Raw genomic sequence first — 24,425 nt, 5'->3', positions numbered from 1 at the left:
TTCAGAGTGTATGGGACTGTTCAGCCCGGGTGGTGCATGAGTGTGTGAGGAGGATTAGTCAGGAAGTTAATAAGCTTTGTCAGTTCAAGAGAACGGCTCAATTGTCCTGTCCGTACTCGTGTTTGGGTTCTGAAATGATGCGCTTCCGTGTCAGTTTCCCCTGTTTATATTTGATGTGATGAAGGTTCTGGAGCGGCCTGGAGGTGACCCGCTGCAGTTAAAGCAGAAGAACGTTCAGAGGCAGAAACCCTGACGCTGCTGTTGTGGCTAAATTCATTAAATTAGCTCGATTTTCATGTGTCTACGTGCCAAAAAAAAAAAAAAAAGCACAGGAAGGTTTGGCCAGAAACCAGCAGAGCGAAAAACAAAAATACATTAAAGAACAGCGGACAAAAACTAAACAAAATCCACTTGATGAGAAACCTCAAGCTGTGACGCAAAAGACTGGAAATACAAGACAGTGGACAAAAGGCAGATTGTCCCGTCTCAAGTGTTGGTCCTGCAGGACGAGGCGCAGGTGAAGCACATTAGCATGAGTAAAGGAGGTAGAAGAGGGACAGAACCTTCAGCAAAAGCTCCTCCTCCCTCTCTGAATCTCCCATTTTTAGCCTAATTTAGAGCTCCGTCTGTTCTAATGTGTCTTTCCAGGAAAAAGGCTTCTGTATCTTTGTATAAGAGCAACACTGAAGCTGCGGCGCTTTTGTTTTTGTTATTTTTATGCTGGTTATAGAATTGACTTGCTGGATCAATAAGCACATTAAGAGTTGCAGCTTCTATTCTCCAACTCATTAATAGAAAATGCATCGATGCGTTTCATTCTGATTACAAGAACCCCCCCCCCCCCAGAAGCTACAACTTTCTTACCAAAGGGGTTCGGAGACCTCCCCCATGCTTTCAGACTCCTATTTAAGTCACTCAGAGTGAATCCTAATCGAGCGGTTCATCATGGGAAGAGTTCGGAGCGAGCAGAAGAGCCGTATATCTGCATGGCAACATCCTGGACAGCGACGCTCCGCGTGCATGATGAATTCGTGCTGCCGGAACAGAAGCACCTGAGCCTTTTAGCGCCATTTGTTTCAGCCCGCCCGCGTCGTGCTGAGCTGTGTTTGGGGTCTCGGCAGTGGGACCTTTGAGGGAAGGATTAATGGGAGCGAAGGGTCTGCTGATGTATGCTGGTGCTCCTTCGGGTCTCCATAATTCACATTGTCAGCTGAAGAGCCGGTGCTGAGTGCCAACCCGGAGCTGTCTCTCATCATCACACACAGTCAAGAGCCTGTCAGAACAGATGAAGCCACCAGCTCAGCACTGTCGAGGAACATTGAGCCATAATTCACATTCTCCTGCGCCGACAGGCCTCGCTAAATCCAGAGCCGGCCATGAAACACTGGCGACCCATCAGGGGAAGCCACAGGAGAGCCACCTCGCTATGAACTAGATTAGCAACGATCGACCTGCCCTGCCTCCCCATCACACCGTATTGGCACCAATAATTGCTGGAGTGCTTTCCGCAGCAGTTCAGTCGCGCATGAATTCTCACTGTGTGCAAGGAAATTAACACAGAACGTCGCTGCCTTGAGAATCTGTTTTTAAAAACAGGAGGTTTGTAGAAACTTAACCAGACGCCGTCGTCTATGTACGAGTGTGTGTGAGCTCCTGCTGGATGAACGCTCGTCCCAGCAGGAATGATTGATATGTGCTGAAACTGCAAATCCTGACAGACGCCTTCCAAGAATGAAGCCCCCGCATCCTCCTCAGCACGAAGTCGAGACAGACGTCCTGCGAGTGTATTTAACTTTGTTTTCAGCAAAGCAGACATAATCCAGGCCCGGCCTTAATGCAGCTGTAACGAGGAGACAGGGATCCTGCATCAGGACGGGGGTGGGGGGGATTTCTGGTGCCCGGTGTCAGAGCTCATTAAAGTCCGGCTCCATGATTGGCACCTCGGTGGTGGAGAAACCTCAGGGCAGCACTGAGACATCACAAACTTACAGTGCGCTGCACAACCATGCCTGGAAGAGAATATGAAGAAAAACAAGAAATTAGATTTATCAGAACAGCATGCTAACCGGTGCTGGCTGGTTCTACAAGCTAAAGTTTAAATACACGTTTTATTTCCCCCAGGCTGCTCCAGAAAAATACCACGTTAACATGTGAACCGTATGTCATCCACCCTGATTTCATGCACGCTGCTCAGCTCACGCCTCTTTAAAAGCCCAGTCACCGTCTGCAGAGTCTCCTACTGGCACCAAGCTGAACATCCTGCGGAGGCTGTGATGCTTAACGACCGTGGCACCCGGTCGTCAGGCCAACTCAGCCGCTCCGTAATATCCGGGAAAGCAACCGTGGTGGATGAACGCGCAACATATTTACTGTCCTGCAAATAGGTTACTGCTCTTTACATGATTACTCACTGCCTCACAATGCACGTGGAGCCAGTGCATGGATTTATGGCCAAACGGACCTCTGCTGCCTCTCCACCGCTAGCTTCCACTGCAACACGCACACCTAGAGTGATTTCTAGGTGGCCAAGCTTCCAAAAAACCCACTTAGGAACCTCCTACAGGTGGAAAGAGAAAGAATAGATGTCAGGAAGACAGATCTGTTGGGACGTGTTTATAAAGTTGAAGGTTTCTCTGTAGGCGCGCGGCCCCTGTAAATGATGCACGAGTCACCAAACAGGTGTGAAAGCAGGATCGGGCTGTGGTAAAAAGTGAAATGTGCTTCTCCTCGTGCCTGTGAAGTTTGATAAAGTTTTCTCGTTAAATGGCTGCTAATGTGCTGCAGAGCTGGACCTACTCTGAATCGGCGTTTAAGGAGAACGGCAGGTGTGGGTGATGACAGGAGATCAGTCTCAGGTGTGCCTTGCTCGCCCAGCGGGGGAGAGTCAGGAAACTGAAGGGGGGGACCACTCGGGACTCCTGACAGGTTTCTGACTGGATCTCAGTGGGAGCTAAACTGGTGCAGAAGACCTGAAGATCAGGATGACTAGATCTCATTTACTCCTAAGAACTAATTATATTACTGTCATGATGGGAAACCCTCTAAGAACGTGGTACAGGTCTTATTATGGGCAACCATGTCCCATTTTAGTTCTCCTATTGATCTGGGCTGGTCTGACTGGACCCAGTGGCAGCTGCTGAAGCAGCAACAGAAGAAAAAGTGTTTGAATGGGGACTTTTCCAGTCGGTACTTTCAGTTCTCAAAGGAGAAAGCAGAATGTTTGGCCAGCGAAGGTTGTGCTGATTGAACTACAATCTTCTCTCCCCAGTTTGCCTTGACACTGACATCATCAGAAAGCACTTTTAATTTCACTGAATTCCGTTATTATTATTATCATCTCCAGCTATAGTGTCCCAAATTGCTATTGAGACTCTGCCTCCTCCCTTTCAAGATAATATATCCCCCAAAGTAAATGCAGAGTTCAGTCTTTAATCCTGCACGTTTGAATTTGCTGGGCCATTCTGGAACGTCACAGAAGGTTAAAGAGCTGCTTGTTAACATTCAAATCTTTCTATTTGCATTTCTTAGCTTGAATAAATCAATTTATCGAGGTCATCTATTGGAAGCTGAATGTTAACGCTGAGATGCTGAACTTGTTTTGATCCGTGTGGAGATGGAGGACGCCATTCTGCCCACTCAGTTCCCTCAGCAGCCAGGAGCTGTTGACCACAGCATTACGGGGGGAAATGGGGGTTAAATGCTCGCATCGAGGTCAGTTCAATGACAGACCGGGGGAGGGAAAAACAATCCTCATTTGATTTCTCAGTTCAGATTGTGCCGACTAGAGCAGCGTCTGAAGTGGAAACCTCTCTGAAACGGCTTGTTGAGGAAAGAGAAAAGCTGTCATCTTGTTTCAATCTTTCCCAAACACTGGAAACACGATAACATCTGCCTTTCCTTCACAGACAATCGCGTTCTGCCTCAGTAAAATGTCCAGCAGCGCCCTGAAAACACTGATTTATCCGTCCCGGATTTCTGTCCCGAGGACTCGTCCCTGGTTCTGAAGCTGAGCGGAGGAACCGCCGGACACGGCTGCCTTCCTTCGCCCTCCGCACCCAACGTTTGACCGAGCATCGCTTTAGAGGAACCGTGAGCTTGTCCTACAAAGCTCAGGGAGATCCGGAGCGGCTGGTCGAAGATGTTGTGACGTCCAGGAAGAAGACGTTGCTGATTCCCATTAAAAACTGATCCGTCTTCACAGGCGTGCTGGAGTTCTACAGGCACTCCACTGGATCAGCCCCGGGTACGAGTTAAAAATTCAGGGGGTTTGTTGGCTTGTGTTTGGTTAATCCGGCACAGAAAGGAGCCCACACACCAACGGAGGTGAGAACACCACCTCTCGGAGTAATAACAGTTGTGTCTGCTCATGCACCCGCGATGGAAAATCAATCCTGTCTTGAGGCTTTATTTCTGTGCAGGCCTGAGTGCTGTTATTGGGAATCTGGTGCACCAGCAGTATCAACAAGCTGCAACATTTGAGATCTCAGCCTTCACAGATTTGTCTAAGGGTGCCTCTGTAGCACTGTTGCAGGGAAGGACGCGGATCCAGGGCAACCCCCCGGACCCCTGCTTTAACATACTGACCCCAGGCAGACGGGCCGTTGAAGGGCTCTCCTCCCCGTTACTTTGCTTTGCTCGTCCCACCTTTTTAGCATCATCAGTCCGGTTCTTTGATTCCCTGCCATGAATTTTCCGTCCCCGGTTTCATTATCGAGATGCTGACAACAGGTGTAATCTCAGGACATGCTGAGCATTTCACACAATTCTGATCCAGCCACTCACTCTTAATTTGAATTTTGAGCAATGGGAGCCTTCATAAAGGCGGCCCATATCAGACCTGAATAATTATGCTATTTTAGATAATGACTTTCTTGTTTTGACGCACAGCCTTATTAAAGACATCCTCGCCCTGCTCTGCTCTGCTCTGTGCTGCTCTCCCTCTCTGCAGTCTCCACAGTGATAAATGGCACCCGCCTCTGATCACTCTTTTTCGCGCTGCTCTGTGGTCACACAAGGTAGATGCACCCTCATTAATAAAACCCCGTGATTCATTTACAACGCTCCCTTTTGTGTCCCTTTCTTCGTCATCTGTAAGACCGCTGCGCCCTGCTAATTAGTAAATGCTGAGGGAGCATTTATAATGCCCAGGGACAATGTTAAGGAGGTGCTGTGATGTTTGAAAAGAAATCCATGAGTGGCTGGTTCATAATGATGCACAACTTGCCTCGGGCGTCTCAAATCCAGTCGAGTTCTGCCGAGATCGGATTTTCATGACCAAAGCATCTGCTCTTTTTTGTAAAGTCCGCCTAACTCTTCATGCCAGCGTGCAACAGTGTAATAATCTTTCTTCTCAACTGACTGCGACACAGGAAGGTCACCGACGCTTGAAGTCCCAATGGCGTTCAAGACATTTCATCCAATACATGTTATAAATAATTAGTTGAATAGTTCATTTAATTAGCCTGCCTTTTCATATGAATTGTGAGGCTCAGTGTTGTGTTTTCCAGTATTTCCCTTTCAAACATCAGAACGTGGGCAGAAGGTCAGATTCTTGATCTCTAATGGAAAAAAAGAAATCTCAGGTGCACAAAAGGGATGAGGCCATAATGAAAACAGAAATGTCAAAAAGTGATTAATCAGTAATACTTCAGGTGTAGTAAACCTGCTGTAAAAGCCAAATGATGCAGATCAACACTGGACAAAAGTTTGAGCTGAAAGAAGCGACAACGTTCAAGGTCACTTTGAAAAGGTTCAGATTCAGTGAAAAGTGGGAAACACTGAAACGCTTCTGCTCCTGTTTAGCAAAAATCCCATAAATGAGAAAACACCTTGAAAGTTCTTTAACTGCCACAAGTGCACTAATAAAAAAGGCTTCATTTATAGGATACTTCACTGATATGGCACACAGGAATTAAATAATTAAAGTAACTTTAACAGAAACATCTGAGGAAGGAACTCTGGTCAAGATTGAAACACCCTCTACCAAATATGAAATCTGAGTTATGCATTCATTTATTGGAGCTGGACATTTGTGGCTTCACTTGCATCTGCATTGTTTTAATGGAAATGAGCAAATTTGTGCTAAATTGTAGCATTTAAGTGTCTGTGTGGACACTCCTGTAGTGCTTTAAAGCCCATAATCCAGTTATTGCTTATAGGTCATGTAATAATATCGTATCTAATGTGCCTTTAAAAGGTTTCATCTGTTAAAAATGGACTTGTCGCTCCGGGCCCGTCTAGATTTACCTTCATGCACTCTATGAAACCCCAATAACTGTCCTGCAAGAACGATTTAAGAGCGCGGCGATGCCGTTTCAAAGACTTTATTTTTCCTTTAAAGATTTGTGTGAAAGTTTGCCAACGTGGGTTCAGACAATCGTCTCCTCCCAGCTGGACCTGAAACCTGGCGTCAGTGACAAAAGAAACCAGAAGACGGGCCGCTGGCTGGAATAGGCTGTTTTATTAATCATAGTTTTAGAAAAAAAACCAAAGCCAAAAACAAAACAACAACAACACAAATCCACAAACGATGAACATGCACAGTTTTAGTATACAAGACAAAACAGTTACTTTTCAATATGAAAATGCCCTTCTACATGTCAGTATCTCACAGAGATCATTGATTAATACACCAGTATTAAAGTCGGAGAACAACACTATTTAAAAGCAATACGTTTGTCTTCGATGGGCGAGTCTGAAAAATATACTGAAGCTATTTACACCGCACCAGAAACACTCCATTCTAGCAACAACGACAACAACAACCGGAGAAGCCATTTCAAGACGACCGACCTTAAGGATTCCAACACGAGTGACGCCACGCTCTCGCGTTTGTTGGCTCCACTTCCGTCTTTTCGATTGTACTTTATAACATTTCTAAATGCACAAGGCCAGACAGCACAGATTTGCTTTCTTTTATGAACATGAAAAATTAAGCTGTTTTACAACTACTGCATGTAAGAAAATGCTAATCACCTGTCACACATTGTAAATTAATCATCTATAAGTCTACCTTGAGATTATGTTACCCTTGGATACTAAAAGAAAGAAAAACACCACTTAGATCACATATTTGCACACGCCGAATGACTCAGAGCCCAATTACACCAGAAGGAAATATTCAGTTGTGATACACAGTCACGCGTCCCAGCTGATACACGGCGATGATGATGACGATGGATCCATGAGAACGTGACAGTTCTTGTAGGTTCTTGTTGCAATACATGTCATCTCAGGTTGAGATAGGAAAGGAAACAGATGTTTTATTAGCAAAAGAAGAAAAAAGAGCAGGAGAAATGCTTTCCAGCTGCTCTGAGACAGTGTAACTGGGCTTTAGATGCAGCCATGAGGAAATATACAGCAGAGCTTTTCAGGGGCAAATCAGCTGTACAGAGGCTGCATTTGTCATCTAACTTAACAGTGAACTTCCAGGTCGTCGCTCCAGTTCAGCCTTAACAACACCACTGAATACTAGCAAAAAAAAAAAAAAAATCTGAAAAAGAAAAGATTAAATACAGCTCCATCACCCATAACAATACCAGCAAAAAACTGAAAAGAAATTCCGATTATGTTCTTGACGCGCGTTTAAAGTCGTGGAGGACATCGGGGACGGCTGCACGGCGGAAAAAGTGGAATAAGAAATGGCCATCAGTCAATCTGGCAGGTGGATTGTGACAGCCGTAATAATGGGGAGGAAAATCAATACGCCATTGGCTGCTCGGCAATAGTCTAATCAGTGAGCGTAGAGCTGGATGGGAGCGCTGAAAGAGCAGATAGGACAGCCTGATTACGTCGGCCGGCGCTCCTTTTACGGCGCCTCTGGGGTCCGAGCAGCTGCTCAGGCGGCGAGGTGAGGACGTCCAGTCACCTTGCATCACTTCCTTGTGCTTTCATTCGACTTTGTAGGGGAGTGGCGGGGGGAGGGGGTGGTGGCTGGGGAGGGGGTGGGGGCGCGGTTTAGTGCAAAACTCAGAGGAGAGACGGCGGCGCATGAGCTCATCACCTGCGCAGGCCTGTGTTCGGCGAAGGCACAGTAACGTGAGTCAGTCCACTCCCCTGCAGCCACTCACGGCCACCTGCTTCTCCGGGCTCCTGTAATGCAGCTCGGATCTTTCCTGGGCGGCTTCTGACAGGCTCCTCATCCGCACGAAAGAACAAATGAGAAGCACATCCCGCAGCGGATGAGCAGAGTTCCTCTGCCATGTGTATTATACACGATGATGGGGGGAGAGTAAAATCACAGCTGTGACTTTTGTTCCATTTCCAGCCAGGACTCAGAAGTTATCCCAAAGCCCGAACTGCTCATTACGCAACAGTTCCTGCATCCGATGCAGTTTTCCGGATGCCTCAGCGCTCGGATTAAAGTGTAATGATGGCACATCTTTACATTCCTGCCAATGACTCTAAATAATTCCTCCACGTTGAAGTTGACGACCTGGATCTTTATTGTAAGCCGTTTAAAAGGGGATGGAGTGACGCGAGCTGGAAGCGAAGGCACTGTTATCCGTTACACACCGGACCACCTGCTCACCTGGGCTGCCGTCTGGTGCGTCATCCTGTGATAAGATGCACACGTCTGGAACGCGGGTCGTCCAACTGGAGAAGAGGAGCAGTATGCCTGGGATCATGGTTTAGTAGCAACAGTTCCCTGCCCTTTCCCGACAGTTACAGTTAAAGGCATTTATTATTTAGAGGATCAAGAGGAAGTAGACGCTTTCAGCTCGGAAACATCGACAGGAGCGTAGCGAATATCACCTCAGTGCACAGAGATCAGTAGGGCTGAGGCACAGTTGATCCATTTGCTGTGCGTCTTTCAGATCTGATCTAAAAAACAAAACCCCAAAAATTCCCTAAAGAACTTGTAAGCTTTCAAGAAATGTGTCATTTGGCAAAAGCTGCAAAGCTGCTGTATGACCTGAAGCTCTTTCTGATCGAGTTGGGAGCGTCAGAATCAAACCTGTGAATCTGCTAATGTTTGAGAGAACAGCCTATAAAAGGGGGTTTTATAACAATGTTGTATCTGGATACTGAATATTACAACAGTTGTTTGAGGTTCAGACAAAGCAGCCCAGCCCAGGATGCATTAGCGCTAATTACAATGTAATTAATCATAATTAACTCATTATAATCATCATTAAAGATGATTTTAATTTGAAAAAAGTGATGAAAACAAAAACGCTTTGCTGTCTTTCCTGCCTGATACAACATTATTACTGAAGGGTTTGTTCCGGGGCACCTTTGCTGTAACTTGTGGAACCGTCCTGGCGTCGCTCGGTCCGTTAGTCCCCAGATATTGATCATATATGCGATTTGCCGATGCTCCTCAATCGAGCTGAGCCAAGGAAGGGGAGCATACTGTAAACTATTATAGGATTGAGGAATTGACAGCATGCAGCGCCTGACACATACTTTGGTGTGAACTAGAACTGGAAAATGAGTTTAAGGCAGCAGTATCTTTAAAGATGCTGATAAAAAAAAAGCCATAACGACATTTTAAGGTCTAAGCTTATGACGTTGGGAAAAATAACCATACCACGGTTGCAAATGATCACATTTCTTTCTGAGGGTACTTAAACTGTTGGTCCCTTTAAGAATTTGGTGGAACTCAGTCCTTTCCCATCTTCTCCAGCGCTGCCACTGAAGCCCAGGCCTTGTGCAGTTACCACAGGACAGGCTGAGTGAAGGGATCAGGGGGGTCAGGGGGGGGTCCTCTCTGGGTCTGAGTAGCTCTCAGTGGAGGAAGCAGAGCAGCGCGCCGACGAGGGGCAATGAAATGTGCAGTACGGGCTTGAGGGCGACGGCTCCGGAACCCCTCGCTCCCATACCTGCAGCAAAAGCAGAGGCAGCATTCCAATTAAAGGCTGCAGTCAGCTTCCCGATGCACTCCGCTTCCTGGAATTCCTCATAAATCAAAGGCCACTTGCATTTTTTTTATGGCTTTGATAGTTTATTACTGGGTTTGAACAGGAGATGCTATATAAGAGTTAGGCGAAGGTACATTTTCTATCAGTTCATATAAGAGAGTGCAGACCGGGCCGCCTGACAATTTGCACAGCAACAAGGAGAGAGCAGAGAACTGCTTTATATGCTGCAGCACCAGGCAGCCAGTCAACAAGGAATAATAACCCAATGGCAGAGATGGATGACACCGGGCATGCATTTCTAAAAAGGTCGCTTTTCTTGAACCCCATAGAGTCAATTACTGGGGGGGGGGGGGGGGGTGAAGGCTAAATGAAATGTTTTTACGGCCCATTATTATTTATTCTTGCATACTTTATCTATGGTCAGAAGAAAAGGACATTAAAGGAAGACAAGAGGGAACTCACTCAGTTTGTGGATGTGGATGGGTTCGCTGCCCACGCCTTCCCCGCCTTCACTCATGGCTTTGACCTGAATCAGATAGTTGCTGTTGGCGTTGAGGGTGAGCTCCACGGCGGTTTTGTTGGTGAACAGAGCGGTGACGTCGTTGTAGTGATTCTTTTTCAGGAGCACCTGAGACAGGAGAGAAACATAAATATGCTTGTGCAAAATCACCAACCTCGACTGTAAAGGAAACATTTGCTATAAATTGGCACTCACCAGGTAGCCAGTGACCTTTGACTCTGTTTCCATAGCTATGACAGGATCCCAGTGCAGGGACAGTGTGGAGCCAATCATTGTCCATTGTATGTTGTGTGGAGCCCGATCTGGGGCTAGAATGAGTAAAATAAAGACAGCGTCTATCTGTGAGAGTAGTTTTTCTCAAGCATTCTTCTCTTGAAACAGCTTAAACTTTTTTTTTTGAGTTTTTGCGTAGTGCTGCTGCAAAACAAATGCCAGGTACTGGTGTAATCCCGCCCGTGTTTAGTACAGATACGGGCACGGTTGATTTAGCCAGTTGAACACATACAGATAACGGCGCACTTCATCATATTATCCCCTTGACTCACACATTTATCTCCGGAATTATTTGAGGTAATAGGAAAGCTCTCTTGTCAGATTAAATTTGCTGAGAACAACCAGCAAAGCTGAAACAAAAAGCTACGCCTATCATGTAGCAGCTGACGCAGCGTCGCCCGAGAGACGGACGTGGCTCATGAATAAGAACCATTTAGAGATGATTTCAATGCCCCTCTGGGATGGACTCACGTGGTTCCTTTGTGGTGGAGTTGATGGGCACCGACTGTGGCCCGGGGCCAGCGGTATTGAAAGCAGCCACAGATAGGTAGTACACTGTGCTCGCTTTCAGTCCTGTGATGTTAACCACCGTGTAGTTTCCAGAAATGCGCACTTTGCCAACGGTGTCAGGCTTGGTGTCGTCCTCCCAGTACACAACCTTGGGGGCAGAGTGAAAACAGTGTCGCCTTTAGGGCTATAATCACTCAGGTGGGGGTGCCTTTCACGGCATTATTGCAGCTCGTATCTCATCGGGAATTCCGAAGCCTGTTTGAATTACAGGCGGGACCTGAGCGGGAGGTGATGCATATTATATTTTCTCACAAACCCATATAAAGGGGCGTCAGAGCGCCACGTGACAACGGCTCCAGCGGGATTTTATGATTGCTTCTGCCCTTCTGTATGAAAAACAACCTGTTGGTTCGCTGCAGAAACTTGATATTAAATGTGACGAGGTTAGAGATAATTGCAAAATGATTCACATCTCCAAGCAGACTGATATTGAGTCTCCTTTCCTTGAACACATGCATGTAGGTGCAAAGGTATTTGATTAAGCAAACGCACTAATTTTCTGCTCGCTTAAGGTCATATTCAATATTCATGTGTCTGGTATTAAGCTACATGAAACTGGAGTCGATAAATTCTAATTAGTTATCAATTAACGGCCGTGCCTGGATTCAGCCCGTCATTAATTGAATGATGCTGAATGCGTTGAACTGAAGCCATATCACATTCACTTAAAGGCTGATTCCAGTCCAAGCAACAATTCTAGTTGTTCTACATCAACACTGGCGCTGAACATTTCAGATTCTGGTTTTGGGGAAATAAACTGTGTTCACAAGAACATTGTTGCCAGCGCTATGGCAACCGCAGAGCTGAGGGCCAGAGGTGACAGATACTGACAGAAAACCAAAGAAAAACTGTGAAAGAATGAGGGGATTTATTTTACTATTGTAGCTCGCTGCTACATTGCATCATTGCTGTTTTCCCAGTATATAGAGTTGTTTGAAATCAAAGTCGGGTGGAGAACACAGAGCAGAAAATCTGATAAAAAAAAGAGCAAGATAGAGCTGGATTTCCACGTGTTTAGTGGATCGAAAAATAAAATTAATTTCTCTTCAGAGTCAAACCTCACCTCATATCCAAGCACTCTTTCAGGAAGTGCAGGCAGAGCTTCCCAAATCACTTCAATTTGCACTGCAGACACACTTCTGGTTCTAACCCTCTTAGGAGCAACGCTGGGGACTGTTGAGATTGAGAAGCAGTGAGAGAACTCCACACACACACACACACACACACACACACACACACACACACACACACACACACACACACACACACACACACACACACAGCGATAGAGGGGAAGCTGCTGAATAGACCTGTAGTTTCAGCAAAAAGCTGTTTTCCCAACTCTCTTTTAATGGGCTCTGTGACTGACATAAGACAAGAATATCTGCCCACCAAACTCAATTAACAGAATACGTCTCTGACAGCACGGTGGGGCAAGTGTCTGCCAGGATTTCCCGTAATCTAACAGCATGATAGCTTGTATCAAATTGACATTCTGAGCTTGAGTGGGGGATGGGAACAAGAGCATTAAAAGGGCTGTGATCGTGGCTGCTCCAAAGTCTCGTACCTTCCTCTGCTGAGTACACGGTGGCGATCGAGCTGAAAGGCCCCTCGCCTCGGTTATTATAGGCCCCCACTTTCACTTCGAAAGGCGAGAAGGCTGGGATGGTGTCGTTACGAAAGACGTAGCGGCCTATTCCAGGCGTGGAGATGGCCGCTCGCGTCCACGTGACCAAACCCAGAGGCCTGAACGCGATGATGTAGCCGAAGCCGTCTCCGTTCTGCAATTCCTCGGGAACAGGCTGGGAGCAAAACACAAAACTACAGTGATATTAAAATGCATACAGACGAAGAAGCAGACACGCCCGTCTGTGCTGTAGCTTCAGCCTGGGCTGCTCTGAGGCCACCCAGCATCTCATTTACGGTTCTCTCCCTGTAAACACTCATCACCTCTGACTTCAGCCTTTTAATCCTGCACGGGTGCATGAAAGCAGCAGAAAAAGCTCTAGCTTTTCTCCCAACTTTTGGAGGGAGAATAGCCGCACCGCTTTAATGCGGATCGTAAAATCGCTCCTTTCGATTCTGCACAATTAAGCAAAACCATTACTCGGTTGAGGAGAGGACAGTAAAATATGTCAGATGACTTACCTCCCATGTTATCACTAGTTCGGATTTTGTGCCACCTCCACCTCCCACATCGGTAGGAGCCGTATCAGGAACTGAGGGGTAAAACACCAAACGGTGTAATTAGGAAAAGTTGGAAAAGCTTGACGACACGTCTGAAGTGTGAATTCTACAGGCTCCATCTTCAAGTTCACACCCTGGAAATCTATCTCTGTGCAAACACAAGCCTTCCAGAGCTTAGGGAAGGGCTGGTATCCTTCAAATGTGCATTAAACAAGTGGAGAGCAGCGTTTTGCTATTGACATTTAGGTCAACCACGTAGCAGAGGACATGGAAGAAGTCCACTGGACACATCAGCAAATGTTGCAGGAAATTGTTGTTCAGCGACTGCATGTGTGTTTTTCCACCTCACGCACTTTAGCGGAGCTCCGTCAGACAACATTAGTCACCTGAAATTAAAGGTTTTAGGCTGGAGGCAGCCAGGAGAAAATGCCAGGCAGAGGATCAATGGCAGGATTAATGGTGGGATTTCAGCAGTCGATACTGGATTATTAACAACTTTTAGTTTAACCCATCAACCACAATAATCTGATGTGGGACATGTGCACACACCACATACACTGAAATTCATCATTGCAGATTTATATAGATGCACTGCTTTGTGTCTTTTTGTTTTAACTTCACATACTGGAATCCTCTGTTCGGGTCTTGGTTGAGGCTGGACTGGGCTCTCCGAGGCCGACGGTGTTGCGAGCCACCACCCGGAACTCGTACTCCACCCAGGCATTCAGCCCCACCACTGTAGCTGTCAGCAGGTTACCATTGATCACCTCTGGCACTGTAGAGAGGAGACTTTTCTTTAGAATATCAAGCGAAAAACACATGTACAGATCAGAGCCTGTTTGATTACTAAACTGGTCTGACCCACGTCACCTGTGTCTACAGCCTGCCAGCCTACGGTGAAGGGGGTCCGGGCCTGGATGATGTAACCAGTGATGGGGCTGCCATTATCCCTTCCAGGGGTCCAGGAGAGCTGGGCAGTGCTGTCTGTGATCTCCTCCACTGTTACCTTGTCCGGAGGACCTGGAGGACCTTGTTCAATCATGTAATGGAGAGGATTAACGCGAGGTGTTCAAACATTCCAGGAGGTCTACTGTCATGGAACTCATAAAGCCGTTTGAGGCGCGTTACACTTCAAGGCCGATCCTTTCCCTTTAATTAAAGGCTGCATCCTTGATTTGTGCAAGCAGGGGGATTGGCACTGCATGAGTGATGTGCTGGACTGAGGAACGATAACGAAGCACGGCTACTGTCCGGGGACACCGGGTAGGATCTTTTATGGGGAAATGAAAGGAGCTACGTGGGTGCAGACGGCAGCGCGGCGAATAAAAGAGTTTGCCTTGTTTCTCGTGTCCGCACGACTGCTCAATTAGTCCAAAGATAACCGTGACATTTTTGCTTATAAGGAAATGGGCCAACTTTAGCCATTTTCTGTGATTAACGCTGGCTTCTTAAAGGACCTGGGGGAGCCATGTTAAGGTCATGACTACCAATGAGAACAGGAGAAATGCCCTGAGAGCGAGCTGAACCTACCAGACAGTATCAGCAGAGCTGCTGCAGCCCGACTCCGATCAGAATCACAGAAGGCAGAGAGCAAATCCACAGAAGCTACTGGGACTGCCATTGAGGGACTCTCTTGTTTTCCCACCGCCTCAGGATTTATTTACAGAAAGCCTTGGGTATTTCTGACAATTTCTTTTGACAATTTTGGCGCGTTCAGATGCTTGAATGCCTCAGTTTATTCCTGCTCTAACAGACACGGCACGCTCCAGAAATCAAGTGGCTCTCGTACCTTTTACCACCAGGATGGCAGAGGTGGACAGGCTCTCTACATCAGTGTCAATAAGGCACACGTATTTTCCTCCATGGCTCAGCTGGATGTTACGAATCATCAGATCCCCTGAAACGCTCTACAATTGAAAAACAAACATTTAGATAAGCGATTGTCTCACTTTGGATTCCCGTCCGGCGCTAAAAATGAGAGATATTTCTTTGCACAATGGCTATGGTCGCTGCTTTTTGCATTTCTTCAGAAAAAACAGACATGGCAGATGTCCTCTGAACAAAAAACAAATCTCCTGGCTGCCCTTCAGGCTCCGGCAGCAGCTCGTCCCCCACCTCCCACCCAACACAAACAGCCACCAGCTCTACAGGACACAAAAGACAAACACGGTCTTGTTAATTGGCAAGACAATCCTAATTATTCTCTAATTACACAGGCTCAAACAAGAGAGTGGATGAGTAAAATTCCCAGCAGAAAGAGCAAATATTATTATAGGGAGGAGTCATGGTGGCCATGAATAAACACAGTAAAACCCAAAGTCTCAATGAACTTTTCCTCTTCCAAAAGGTCAAAAGGTCACGCATGTTGTCTCACTCTGCAGAAAAACAAGTGGCTTTGATTTCTTTATTCCTCCTGACAGTGAATTTCACACAGAAACTCCCCACTCCTCCACAGTATTTTGCTCACGTTGTGGAGATGAAACCTCAGGACTCAACTTAATTGAAAAGAATGTTTATTTGTTTCCTCTATTATAAGCGGTCCTGCTGTCACGTAGTTCCTGCCAGGACCCAGATCAGATGGTCCCTGACACCAACACATGGGTGGTGGATCCTTTTGTGAGGGTGCACAATTGAAGGCCCAGCTAGAACCTTGGACTCGTTGTGATACCAGGGGGCTGAGTGTGCTACTACTGTGTGTGGCCTTGTCAGGAGGGGGTGTAATTGCTTTGCATTCAGGCTGAAGCTCAAATCGCTTTCCAAATCAGAATTCTCCTGAATTTTCCATCATTTGAATGCAACTAATGACATAAAAGCTAGAACTGAGAACTGCAACCTCAATGTGGGGGCAACAAATCCGATGATTCGACTGCCAGGGTGCTGATGCAAAGCGTTTGGCTGGGAAAGACTCACCGGGAGAACGCGGCAGCACCCAAAGAAAGATCAGTGCTTTGGTATGAAAGAAGGAGGGCGGGCACGTCATCTACGCCGCTGTGTAGATGCACCCTTTGATTTAAACTGCAGTAACTAGCTGTAAAGCAGTGCAGTGAGAAACGCTGGGGTTTATTTTGTGAGCCGGTTACCTGATCTAGCCAAGACCTGCCGCAGTCCTAGCAGATTCCAGTGATCACAGCTCCTCCCTGCAGCTTCTGGCCATGAACGCCTGCGGATGTTCTCTTTTCTACAGCACCTGACAGGGCAACGCTGAGCCGGATGGCACTTCTCCCCATCGGCGGGCTGAAGTACCACCTCTCCTGCTCTCTTTTCTCATTTCCCTCCCCTTTCATCTCCTCTCCTTTCTCTCTTTTATCATGGCGGCTCTGCTGTGTCTTATTCCCGGTGCAATGTCAGACAGCACCTGGGTAACCACGAGAGTTCACAACAGAGGGCAAAGCCAAGGCCTGCCAAGAAGGAGGCGATGAGGCAGGTTTGCTTTAATTATGTTAATTAATTCATCAGATGCTTTTGAGTAGGAAGGTTGATAATCTCTCTATGAGATCTGGGTCCTTTTGTGTCTAAGCATGTCTGAACATGATTTGCGGCCCCATCTGAAGATGTGAATTTGGCGTTTTCATATTTTTCTGGGGACATCAGCACTAGATGAGGAGTTTCAGACATTATATTTTATGTTCTAGTGAACACAATCGTCTTTGATTCGGAGATTATGGTTTTCAGACGATGGCTTGCTGGTGCCAGGCCTGCCCTTGCTGAATGCCAAACGGCTCATTACTTAATTATGTCAAGGCTCAAGACTCATAAAGAAGTATGCAAATTCAATTAAAGCAAAGGGAGTTGATAAGGAAATTCCCCCTTCAGTTACAAGAATTGGAAGTTAAAGGGAATGAAAACATAAAGACTTCAGTGAGGACCCATGATGGAAATGGCACATTACCTATGCATCTTCAGAAGTGCAAGTCTTGGCAGCTCACATGGGCAATTCAAAAGGTAAGGATCCGGATGATTACCCTGATAATGCCATCCGAAGGAGGCCATGTCACAGAATCTTTAAAGATGTCTCTATCTTTCTGACGTTATCTCCTCCATGGACCACAGGTCCATTTATGAATGAATGGATGTTGGCATGCATCCCTCCGCTGGTGTCGAAGAAGCCCTCAGCAGGGCAACGGAACACACATCCAACACACTGTTCCAAATTTCCTGAGAAAAGCCAGGAAGTAGCCGAGTTTAACGCCGCTCATGACTCACCCCGCCCACTCTTTCGAAATGGTTGCCGTCTCGTTGGAAGTCAATGAGCTGGCCATTGAATGCCCATGAGAAAGACACATCCAGAGCTGGATCGGAGGCGATCTGGCAGGGTAAGACGGCGCTCTCGCCAACAATTATCTCTGTGTTAGTTGGCCTCATGGTGATTCTGGTGGGTTCTGTCCAGACAAATGGTAGGATAGCATGTTAATCTCTGCTACGGTAACCTTTCACATCACCACTCAAATAAATGACATCCTCATTTCATTTACAGCTGCGTCCAGCTGCTGCTGTCCTTGTCTTAATTAGCATCTAGATGTAACGGTGTCCATTACTACATTTAATGACAGTGCAGGTTTGTATATCATGGTCAGGGATCAATTTGGGGTATATGGGGGGGGGGATCTTGATGGGATTACAGAAGTAGGGGCACATTCCTGCTGATGCCTAGGGGTGGACTCAAGGCCTGAGAGTATATTCAGGAAAGGTCACAGTAATTAAATGCTATGACATTAAATGGTACAACTGTCAGTGAATGAGAAGACTAAAAGCTAATGAGAAAAGAATGCAACTTTACGCAATAAATCAATGTGAAGGTCTTTTATGTCACTGAATCCATTAATAGTGACCTTTAAATAAGTCAAAAATAATCCCTGGATGTCACCGCTACAGCTTTTACATAATACATTCGACCCAATTCAATAAATTAGCGGGCTCAGGTAGGATTTGTCATTTGTAGCTACCATTTGAAAAATCTTGCAATTGAGATTAAAAATTAAACTTTCCACTTTGCAAACTCTCTACTGATGTGGAAGCATCATAGGTCACATCTAATACTGACAGAGAGGGTCAGGTGATGTGCAGTAAAACCATAAACATCTGCATTCCTTCTCCAGGCTTAATGCTGCTGCTTCTCCATGCTAACTCTTCCTCAGACCTGTGTGTGAGAGTAGCAGGCAAGCCTCCCGCTGAGCAGTGAGCGCGTGGAATGAGCACGTGGATGAGCACGTGGATGATTGAGTATCGACAGATAATGAGGTTGATGAGAACAAAACAAGATCTCTTCAGTTGGAGACACAAAGAGGTCCAAGGACCTCGGAGATCGAGGGCAGATGCCAAAATAGTCCGACATTTCCATAATGACGACGGTGTATTTGCTCCCTTGGGGATGCACGATCACCGACTCGCTGCACCGTTTAGGGACACGTTCGATGTGGGAACAGCTGTTTCGTGCAAATGTGGACAGATGTGGGACGGATGGTTCTCTAAGGATGACCTGAAGTGCACAAGGGAAAAGGCTTGGAGTGCCAGACTCACCAGTGATCAGCAGCTTTCCAGTTGTGCTCGCTGTCCCAAACTGATTCTTAGCAACGCACGTGTAGCTGCCGGCGTCCTGGCGTGTGGCGTTCGCAATCCTTAACGTTCCATTTGGAAGCAGAGTCATTCTGTAGGAAAGACAACGATTGTCTTTTACTTCACCTTTACTGTCGTTTTAACTGTTGCTAGTTGTGTTTTTATCATATACAGACAAATAAATATACATTTTCTTTGCAGAGTGTTGGCACCTACGCATAGCTGTGTCCTTGGAAGGTTAAACGGGATGCAAGTTTTCCTTAAATATCAGTCATCTAGAGGATTTCAGCACTGCTGCAGCTGTAAACATGTCTGTGCCAGCAGGGTTTTAGTCCCCGTCCAAGCTTTCGCCTCTAATTGTGATGGCGTCAGTGGGGGAATTACTCAAATGTGTAATTTACTTTTGGGTTTCTTCACATTGTAATTGGTTCTTTGGCTTTGTGAGGAATCTTTTCAGCTACTCCCATGCAGCTCATGCTGCAGTCAGTCACAATTCAGTCTGAGAATGACAGCAAACTGAATTACGCACAACTTAACACAAGTGGTGCTTTATGTCTGTTCATTGTCTGCATCACTTCTCTGAGTGGAAGGTCTAGTCAAGCGAGATGTCTGCTCTCAGATCTGCCTTGATTTCTGTTTTATACCTCTTGGTTGTGTAATTTACTCATTACAACTGCAGCAGCTTCAACTACACTTTAAAATTCCTGCTTATGTCTCAAAGCAGACAGGGAGGAATTCTGTTTGTTCATCTTTTGTCCTTTTAAATATTTTATTAACGTACATGATTAGCATCTCTATTATGTTCATCGCTAATTCAAAGTTCTTGGCACACTTGCTGTTTGCTAGCATGCACTGTACATTTGTGTTCTGTTCTCATTATCTTTATTAGCTGTTCTGTCTGTGCACTTGCACAAATGTCAAAATAGACTTTTCAAAGGAGTTGGCTTGAACAAAAGCCGCTAGGAGTGTGCACTTAGACTTTTATCCTACCGTTCAGCTCGCTGCAGGATCTCGTTCCCTTTCTTCCACAGGCTAATTGCTGGAGGCCAGGCCTCAGGCTTGCATTCAAGAGTGACTTCGCTGCCTGTGCGAGCTTTTAGTAGCGCCTTTAAGGGACTTTTTGAGAAACTGGGAGGCGAGGCTACAAGGTGGGGGGCAGGAGAATGACACAAGGTTAAAATCTGAAGGTAATCTAACGCTAAGCATGTCAGCATGTGTAGCCAGAATTGAGTGATTCCTCCTGCTTCAGAAAATTTCACCTCTCTCTGCAAAACCTCTGCAGAAGTGTCTCAATCGGCTATAGGTGCGAAATCCACCAGCACCGGCACATGGCTGATTATCACATTTCATCTCACCATTATTGGGACCCTCGTGGGTCTTCACATATATCAAGACAGTCTTTTTTGTCACTTCTGTACGACGTAAGTCATCAAAGCTTTGCAAATCAATCAATACTCTATCTCCATGAGAAAGCATGCACACAGCCGCAAAGCAACGCTTCTGTAGTATCTAAATCAATATCACAAAATGGGTAAAAGTCAAAAGAAACGCTCCATCACATTCATATGTCTGCTGGCGGACTCCATAATGACAGCAGACTGGTTGCTGAGGAGATCCATACAAGCCTGCTGGGTTTTATCTTAGAAGACGATCAAATGCAAACAGATAAGCAGGATAAAAGTGTGTGTGTGTGTGTGTGTGTGGGGGGGGGTTATGCAATCTTACCTAACACCATTAGCTGGGCGCTGGAATAAATAAAGCCATGTTTGTTTTCAGCCACACACTGATACATCCCGGAATCTGACAGATTTAATGCAGCTATAGAAAGAGCCCCGTTTTCAATTTGTATGCGGCCCTGTGGAGAAAGGAGAAACAGTCCTGCGTTACAAGGCCAGCCGGTTACTGCGCGTTCGGAAATGCTACAATTACTGGTGCACGCGCAAGGGAGGGGAGCCGCAGCAGAGGAGGAGCGGAAGGAGAAAAACCCTTGTGATTTCACATACAGTATGAAGAAAACAGGAAGGAGCTGTCATGCTAACCTCTACACATGCAGCACTGCTGCGTAGCTTTCGTATGTCTGCACTGCTGCTTCCAGCTCAGCAAATATATTTGGATCAGACTGTGACCGTGTCTAGTTTGCATTGAGATCAGATCGCAGCTTGGTGTTAATTCAATTTGCAGCCTGAGCAACATAATCCACTTTAGAAGTTAGGAAAGGTCACGCAACTCTGCCTCCTCTGTTGGTACGAAATCAAAAACACACGAGCGGCTCGACGGCGGAATCGTTACACACTTGACTAGGACAACTTTATCGACTATGGGATTGTTACGGTTTAAAAATGAATGACAGTTATGGAACCTTATTTAAAATGTAAAGTCGAGCAACCGAGTTATAAACTTGCAGAATATCATGTCGTCGTACGACTTCCTGTGGCGAAGCAGAAGGTTACGAAAGATTATGAGCCGGTACTGGAATATTAAACCATAATTTGGGCTTGTTAGGAGCCTTTTCTTAATGGCCACTAATAACTGAGGTTGCTCCGACAACAAAGACCCATAAAATGGTTCTCTTCCAGTTATTTACTGTCACAGCTTTGAAAATGGCCTCTCTATTTCAAACCGATTCACGTTTTACCTTTAATTACGCTCAACTACAGATCTGTACCTCTGCCGCCAGTTGTTCGCCATTCTTCAGCCAGCTGTAAGACGGCTTAGGCTTTCCGTTGGCTTTGCACTCCCAGAAGAGGTTGGCTTCGACGGACAGAGCCGTGTCGACCATCGTCAGGAGCCAGTGAGGTTTAGCTAATCAGAGATGAGAGGATTACTTGTTAAAACATGTGCTTTAATTAAAGAAGCCTGGGATTAGTGGGAATGACGTGAGAAGTCATACAACGGAAAGGCCGATGTAAAGCTGACCTCACTGTCAGCGAAATGTTTAACAAGGTTGGTAAACAGATATAAATATTGACTGAAAGTCAATGTGGAGCCTTGAAAATGACATTAGCTCTGCTCTTATCAAGCCAGGATCCATACGCAGCAATACTGCGGTAGCATCAGGCCCCATATGTTACAGGCAAATACAATTCCTGTCAGACAAATGCAATTAAAGCTGCTGGTTGCATGCATGATTCCTGTAGAAAACAGATATTTATTACAGACACACATCATCCCTGCTCCCTCATGCGCTTATTGTCATTCCGTTTGAAACGGTCCACTGACCGTGGAAGGAGAGGCGTCCACGTGCCGCATTTTTGCCCCTCCAATTTTCTGCCACGCATTCATAAGTGCCCGCGTCTTCCTGCTGGAAATTGGGTATTTCAAGGACGGCATTTGAGTTCTTCATCTTGACTTTGCTGGGGAAGGGAACGCCGCTGGTTCTCCTCCAGCTTATTTCTGGGACGGGGCTGCAAAAGACGAACAAAACGTTCCCAAGGTGGCAACTGTCTGTCACAGTGATCAAAGTCTGATGAAGCGCAGAGGAAACCAAGCCGGAGCGAGAGTCTCGTGAATGGCTGTTCCCTACAAATCAAAGCGTGATTGCTGAGATTTACTGAAGAACTTTGATTTCTGCTTCATTGTCTTTTCATGCTCTCCGGTGGATTGATGGATCTGAGAATAAGCAATGTTACGCTCATACGCCCTTAATTTATCTTGAGAAGCATCATGCATGGATGAGCCTACAGCTTATTTCACAGGTACACACACACACACACACACACACACACACACACACACGAGCGGGCCTTACTTTCCCAGGGCGAAGCACTCAAGTCTCACTGCAGATTCCTTTGCTGCTGGAACTGACTCTGGAAAGTGAACTTCTATTTTGGGCTCATATTCACCCATGACTCCTACAAAAGGGAGACAATAGATGAGAAGTGTTTCATGAAATAAGTCTTCGTGCATATGAAGCAAAAGTGAGAAGGTGATGGAAGAAGCATCGGGTCAGCCGACATAATTGGGTGCGATCGCTTTCACAAAATTGACGAAAATATTGGAAACAGCAAAGCTGCTTCTGACTGTTCGGTCCCAAACCCGCCAGGCATCAGGAGCTGATTCCTGCTTTTGATTGCAGGTCAGAGGAACTCGGGAAAGTCTGATATCTCGTGCTGAAATGCTGGAAATGAAAATGCGTACCAACACGCAAACCTTTCCCTCCGTGCAGATTACGTAAGGGTCGCTGACATTATTAAATGCTTCTGACTGTGTTCAACACAATTGTAATTACAGCTATAAATCAGCTCATGACAGCTCCGCATTTTTGTATTTTCTGCTCCAAATGCAATAATATTGGTTAAAGAGAGCACGCTACATTTAAAAGCACATTAAAGGATCACATCACACCCTGTTTTGGGTTACCAATTATTAATGCTTTGGCAGCTAATTCTAAGCTATTTGTAATTGCTGGCATTATTATTACGATTACTAAACTGTCATGTGTTTAAGTTCTCAGGTTTACAGTTTTGTGAAATAATGTAGGTCAGCTGGATCAATTTGATCTCTTTACAGGCCCTTAAACATTAAAAGTGGATCCTGAGACGTGTGAAGCTGCTGCCTAAATATGAAGAAAATGCTTTGATGAGCAGCTGGAGAAATCCTTTGAGGTTTACCGTCAGTTCTGAGGACGAGTGGCGTCGGCGAGCTGAGCACCTTGTCCCCCGTCACAGTGTTGTTGACCACGCAGGTGTAGTTGCCAACGTCGGAGCGCTCCACCTTAGCCACGTAAAGATTCCCCGTTTCCTGAGAGATGAAGCGACGACTGTCTTGTTGGACGAAACGTGGATACTCGTTGAAGATCCAGGCATACGTCAGCTCTGGGTGACAGAGGTCGAGAGGTCACTGACCGAGGATGACTCTATATCTGTCTGAACCAGACGAACAGAGGGAAACGCTCCCTAAGCTCCTCATATCGGTGGCTGATCTTACATCAGTTTTCTTGGGAGGAACTACCGCAGCACGTGGAATAACCATTAGGGCAGAAGAAGGAAAGGGAGCGAAACAAAATGGATTACAGCGCGTCAGTGGTCCTCCCCTGACACATGGCCTCCATTCTGAGGGTCCTGAGCACTGCTTCATGGGAGGATGGATTGACGTATGGAAGCAGAAATGTGTTTTGATGCCTCTTCATAAAAAAGTAAGTCAGAGAGACCTGCCACGATGAATTACGGGGTAATTTTGAGGCGCCCGCAGATTCACAAGAGCGAGGAGGCACTCTGTGCAATTTACCACTTCAGAGGTGAGGGCCTGCGAGTCAAAGGTGCACGTAATGTCTGTCAATCACTGGCTGACGCCACCCAGACTGAGCCGACGTCCTGGATGAGAGCCGCAGCGACGCAGGTACCAAAGCTCTTCCTGATCAGGTCACAGAAGCCACAGTCTGACTAAACCCCATCAGATCTGCTGCAAACGACCGTGATCCTTTCTGAATTCATCCAAACAATTATGAGTCAAACCAGAAG

At 46.2% G+C, this 24,425-nt stretch overlaps 1 protein-coding gene and 1 long non-coding RNA gene across 2 annotated transcripts in view; both read right to left on the bottom strand.

Moving 5' to 3' along the window:
• Positions 1–424: 424 nt before the first annotated feature.
• Positions 425–2,777, bottom strand: LOC115246932 (uncharacterized). Its single transcript, XR_003886034.1, has 3 exons — positions 2,673–2,777; positions 2,412–2,557; positions 425–2,009 (listed from the first exon to the last, which is right to left on the bottom strand). It is a non-coding gene; the product is annotated as an uncharacterized lncRNA (long non-coding RNA).
• Positions 2,778–6,441: 3,664 nt separating this feature from the next.
• Positions 6,442–24,425, bottom strand: part of cntn3b (contactin 3b) — a 35,912-nt gene continuing 17,928 nt past the window's right edge. Inside the window, exons 6-23 of the mRNA XM_003973736.3 lie at positions 23,577–23,780; positions 22,715–22,817; positions 22,186–22,370; positions 21,632–21,768; positions 20,692–20,821; positions 19,957–20,107; positions 18,931–19,058; positions 17,617–17,792; positions 15,203–15,320; positions 14,284–14,442; positions 14,039–14,188; positions 13,375–13,445; positions 12,794–13,028; positions 12,290–12,399; positions 11,128–11,314; positions 10,579–10,691; positions 10,326–10,491; positions 6,442–9,824 (exon numbers count right to left, since the gene is read on the bottom strand). Coding sequence (XP_003973785.3) covers positions 9,730–9,824; positions 10,326–10,491; positions 10,579–10,691; positions 11,128–11,314; positions 12,290–12,399; positions 12,794–13,028; positions 13,375–13,445; positions 14,039–14,188; positions 14,284–14,442; positions 15,203–15,320; positions 17,617–17,792; positions 18,931–19,058; positions 19,957–20,107; positions 20,692–20,821; positions 21,632–21,768; positions 22,186–22,370; positions 22,715–22,817; positions 23,577–23,780 — 2,618 coding nt within the window. The 3' untranslated portion in view covers positions 6,442–9,729. The remainder of the gene's footprint in view (positions 9,825–10,325; positions 10,492–10,578; positions 10,692–11,127; positions 11,315–12,289; positions 12,400–12,793; positions 13,029–13,374; positions 13,446–14,038; positions 14,189–14,283; positions 14,443–15,202; positions 15,321–17,616; positions 17,793–18,930; positions 19,059–19,956; positions 20,108–20,691; positions 20,822–21,631; positions 21,769–22,185; positions 22,371–22,714; positions 22,818–23,576; positions 23,781–24,425) is intronic.

This window comes from Takifugu rubripes, chromosome 19, assembly GCF_901000725.2.
Source record: "Takifugu rubripes chromosome 19, fTakRub1.2, whole genome shotgun sequence".
Lineage (NCBI taxonomy): Eukaryota > Metazoa > Chordata > Actinopteri > Tetraodontiformes > Tetraodontidae > Takifugu > Takifugu rubripes.
Note: the sequence above shows the minus strand (reverse complement) of the source record. Positions and strands in the feature narration are given on the sequence as shown.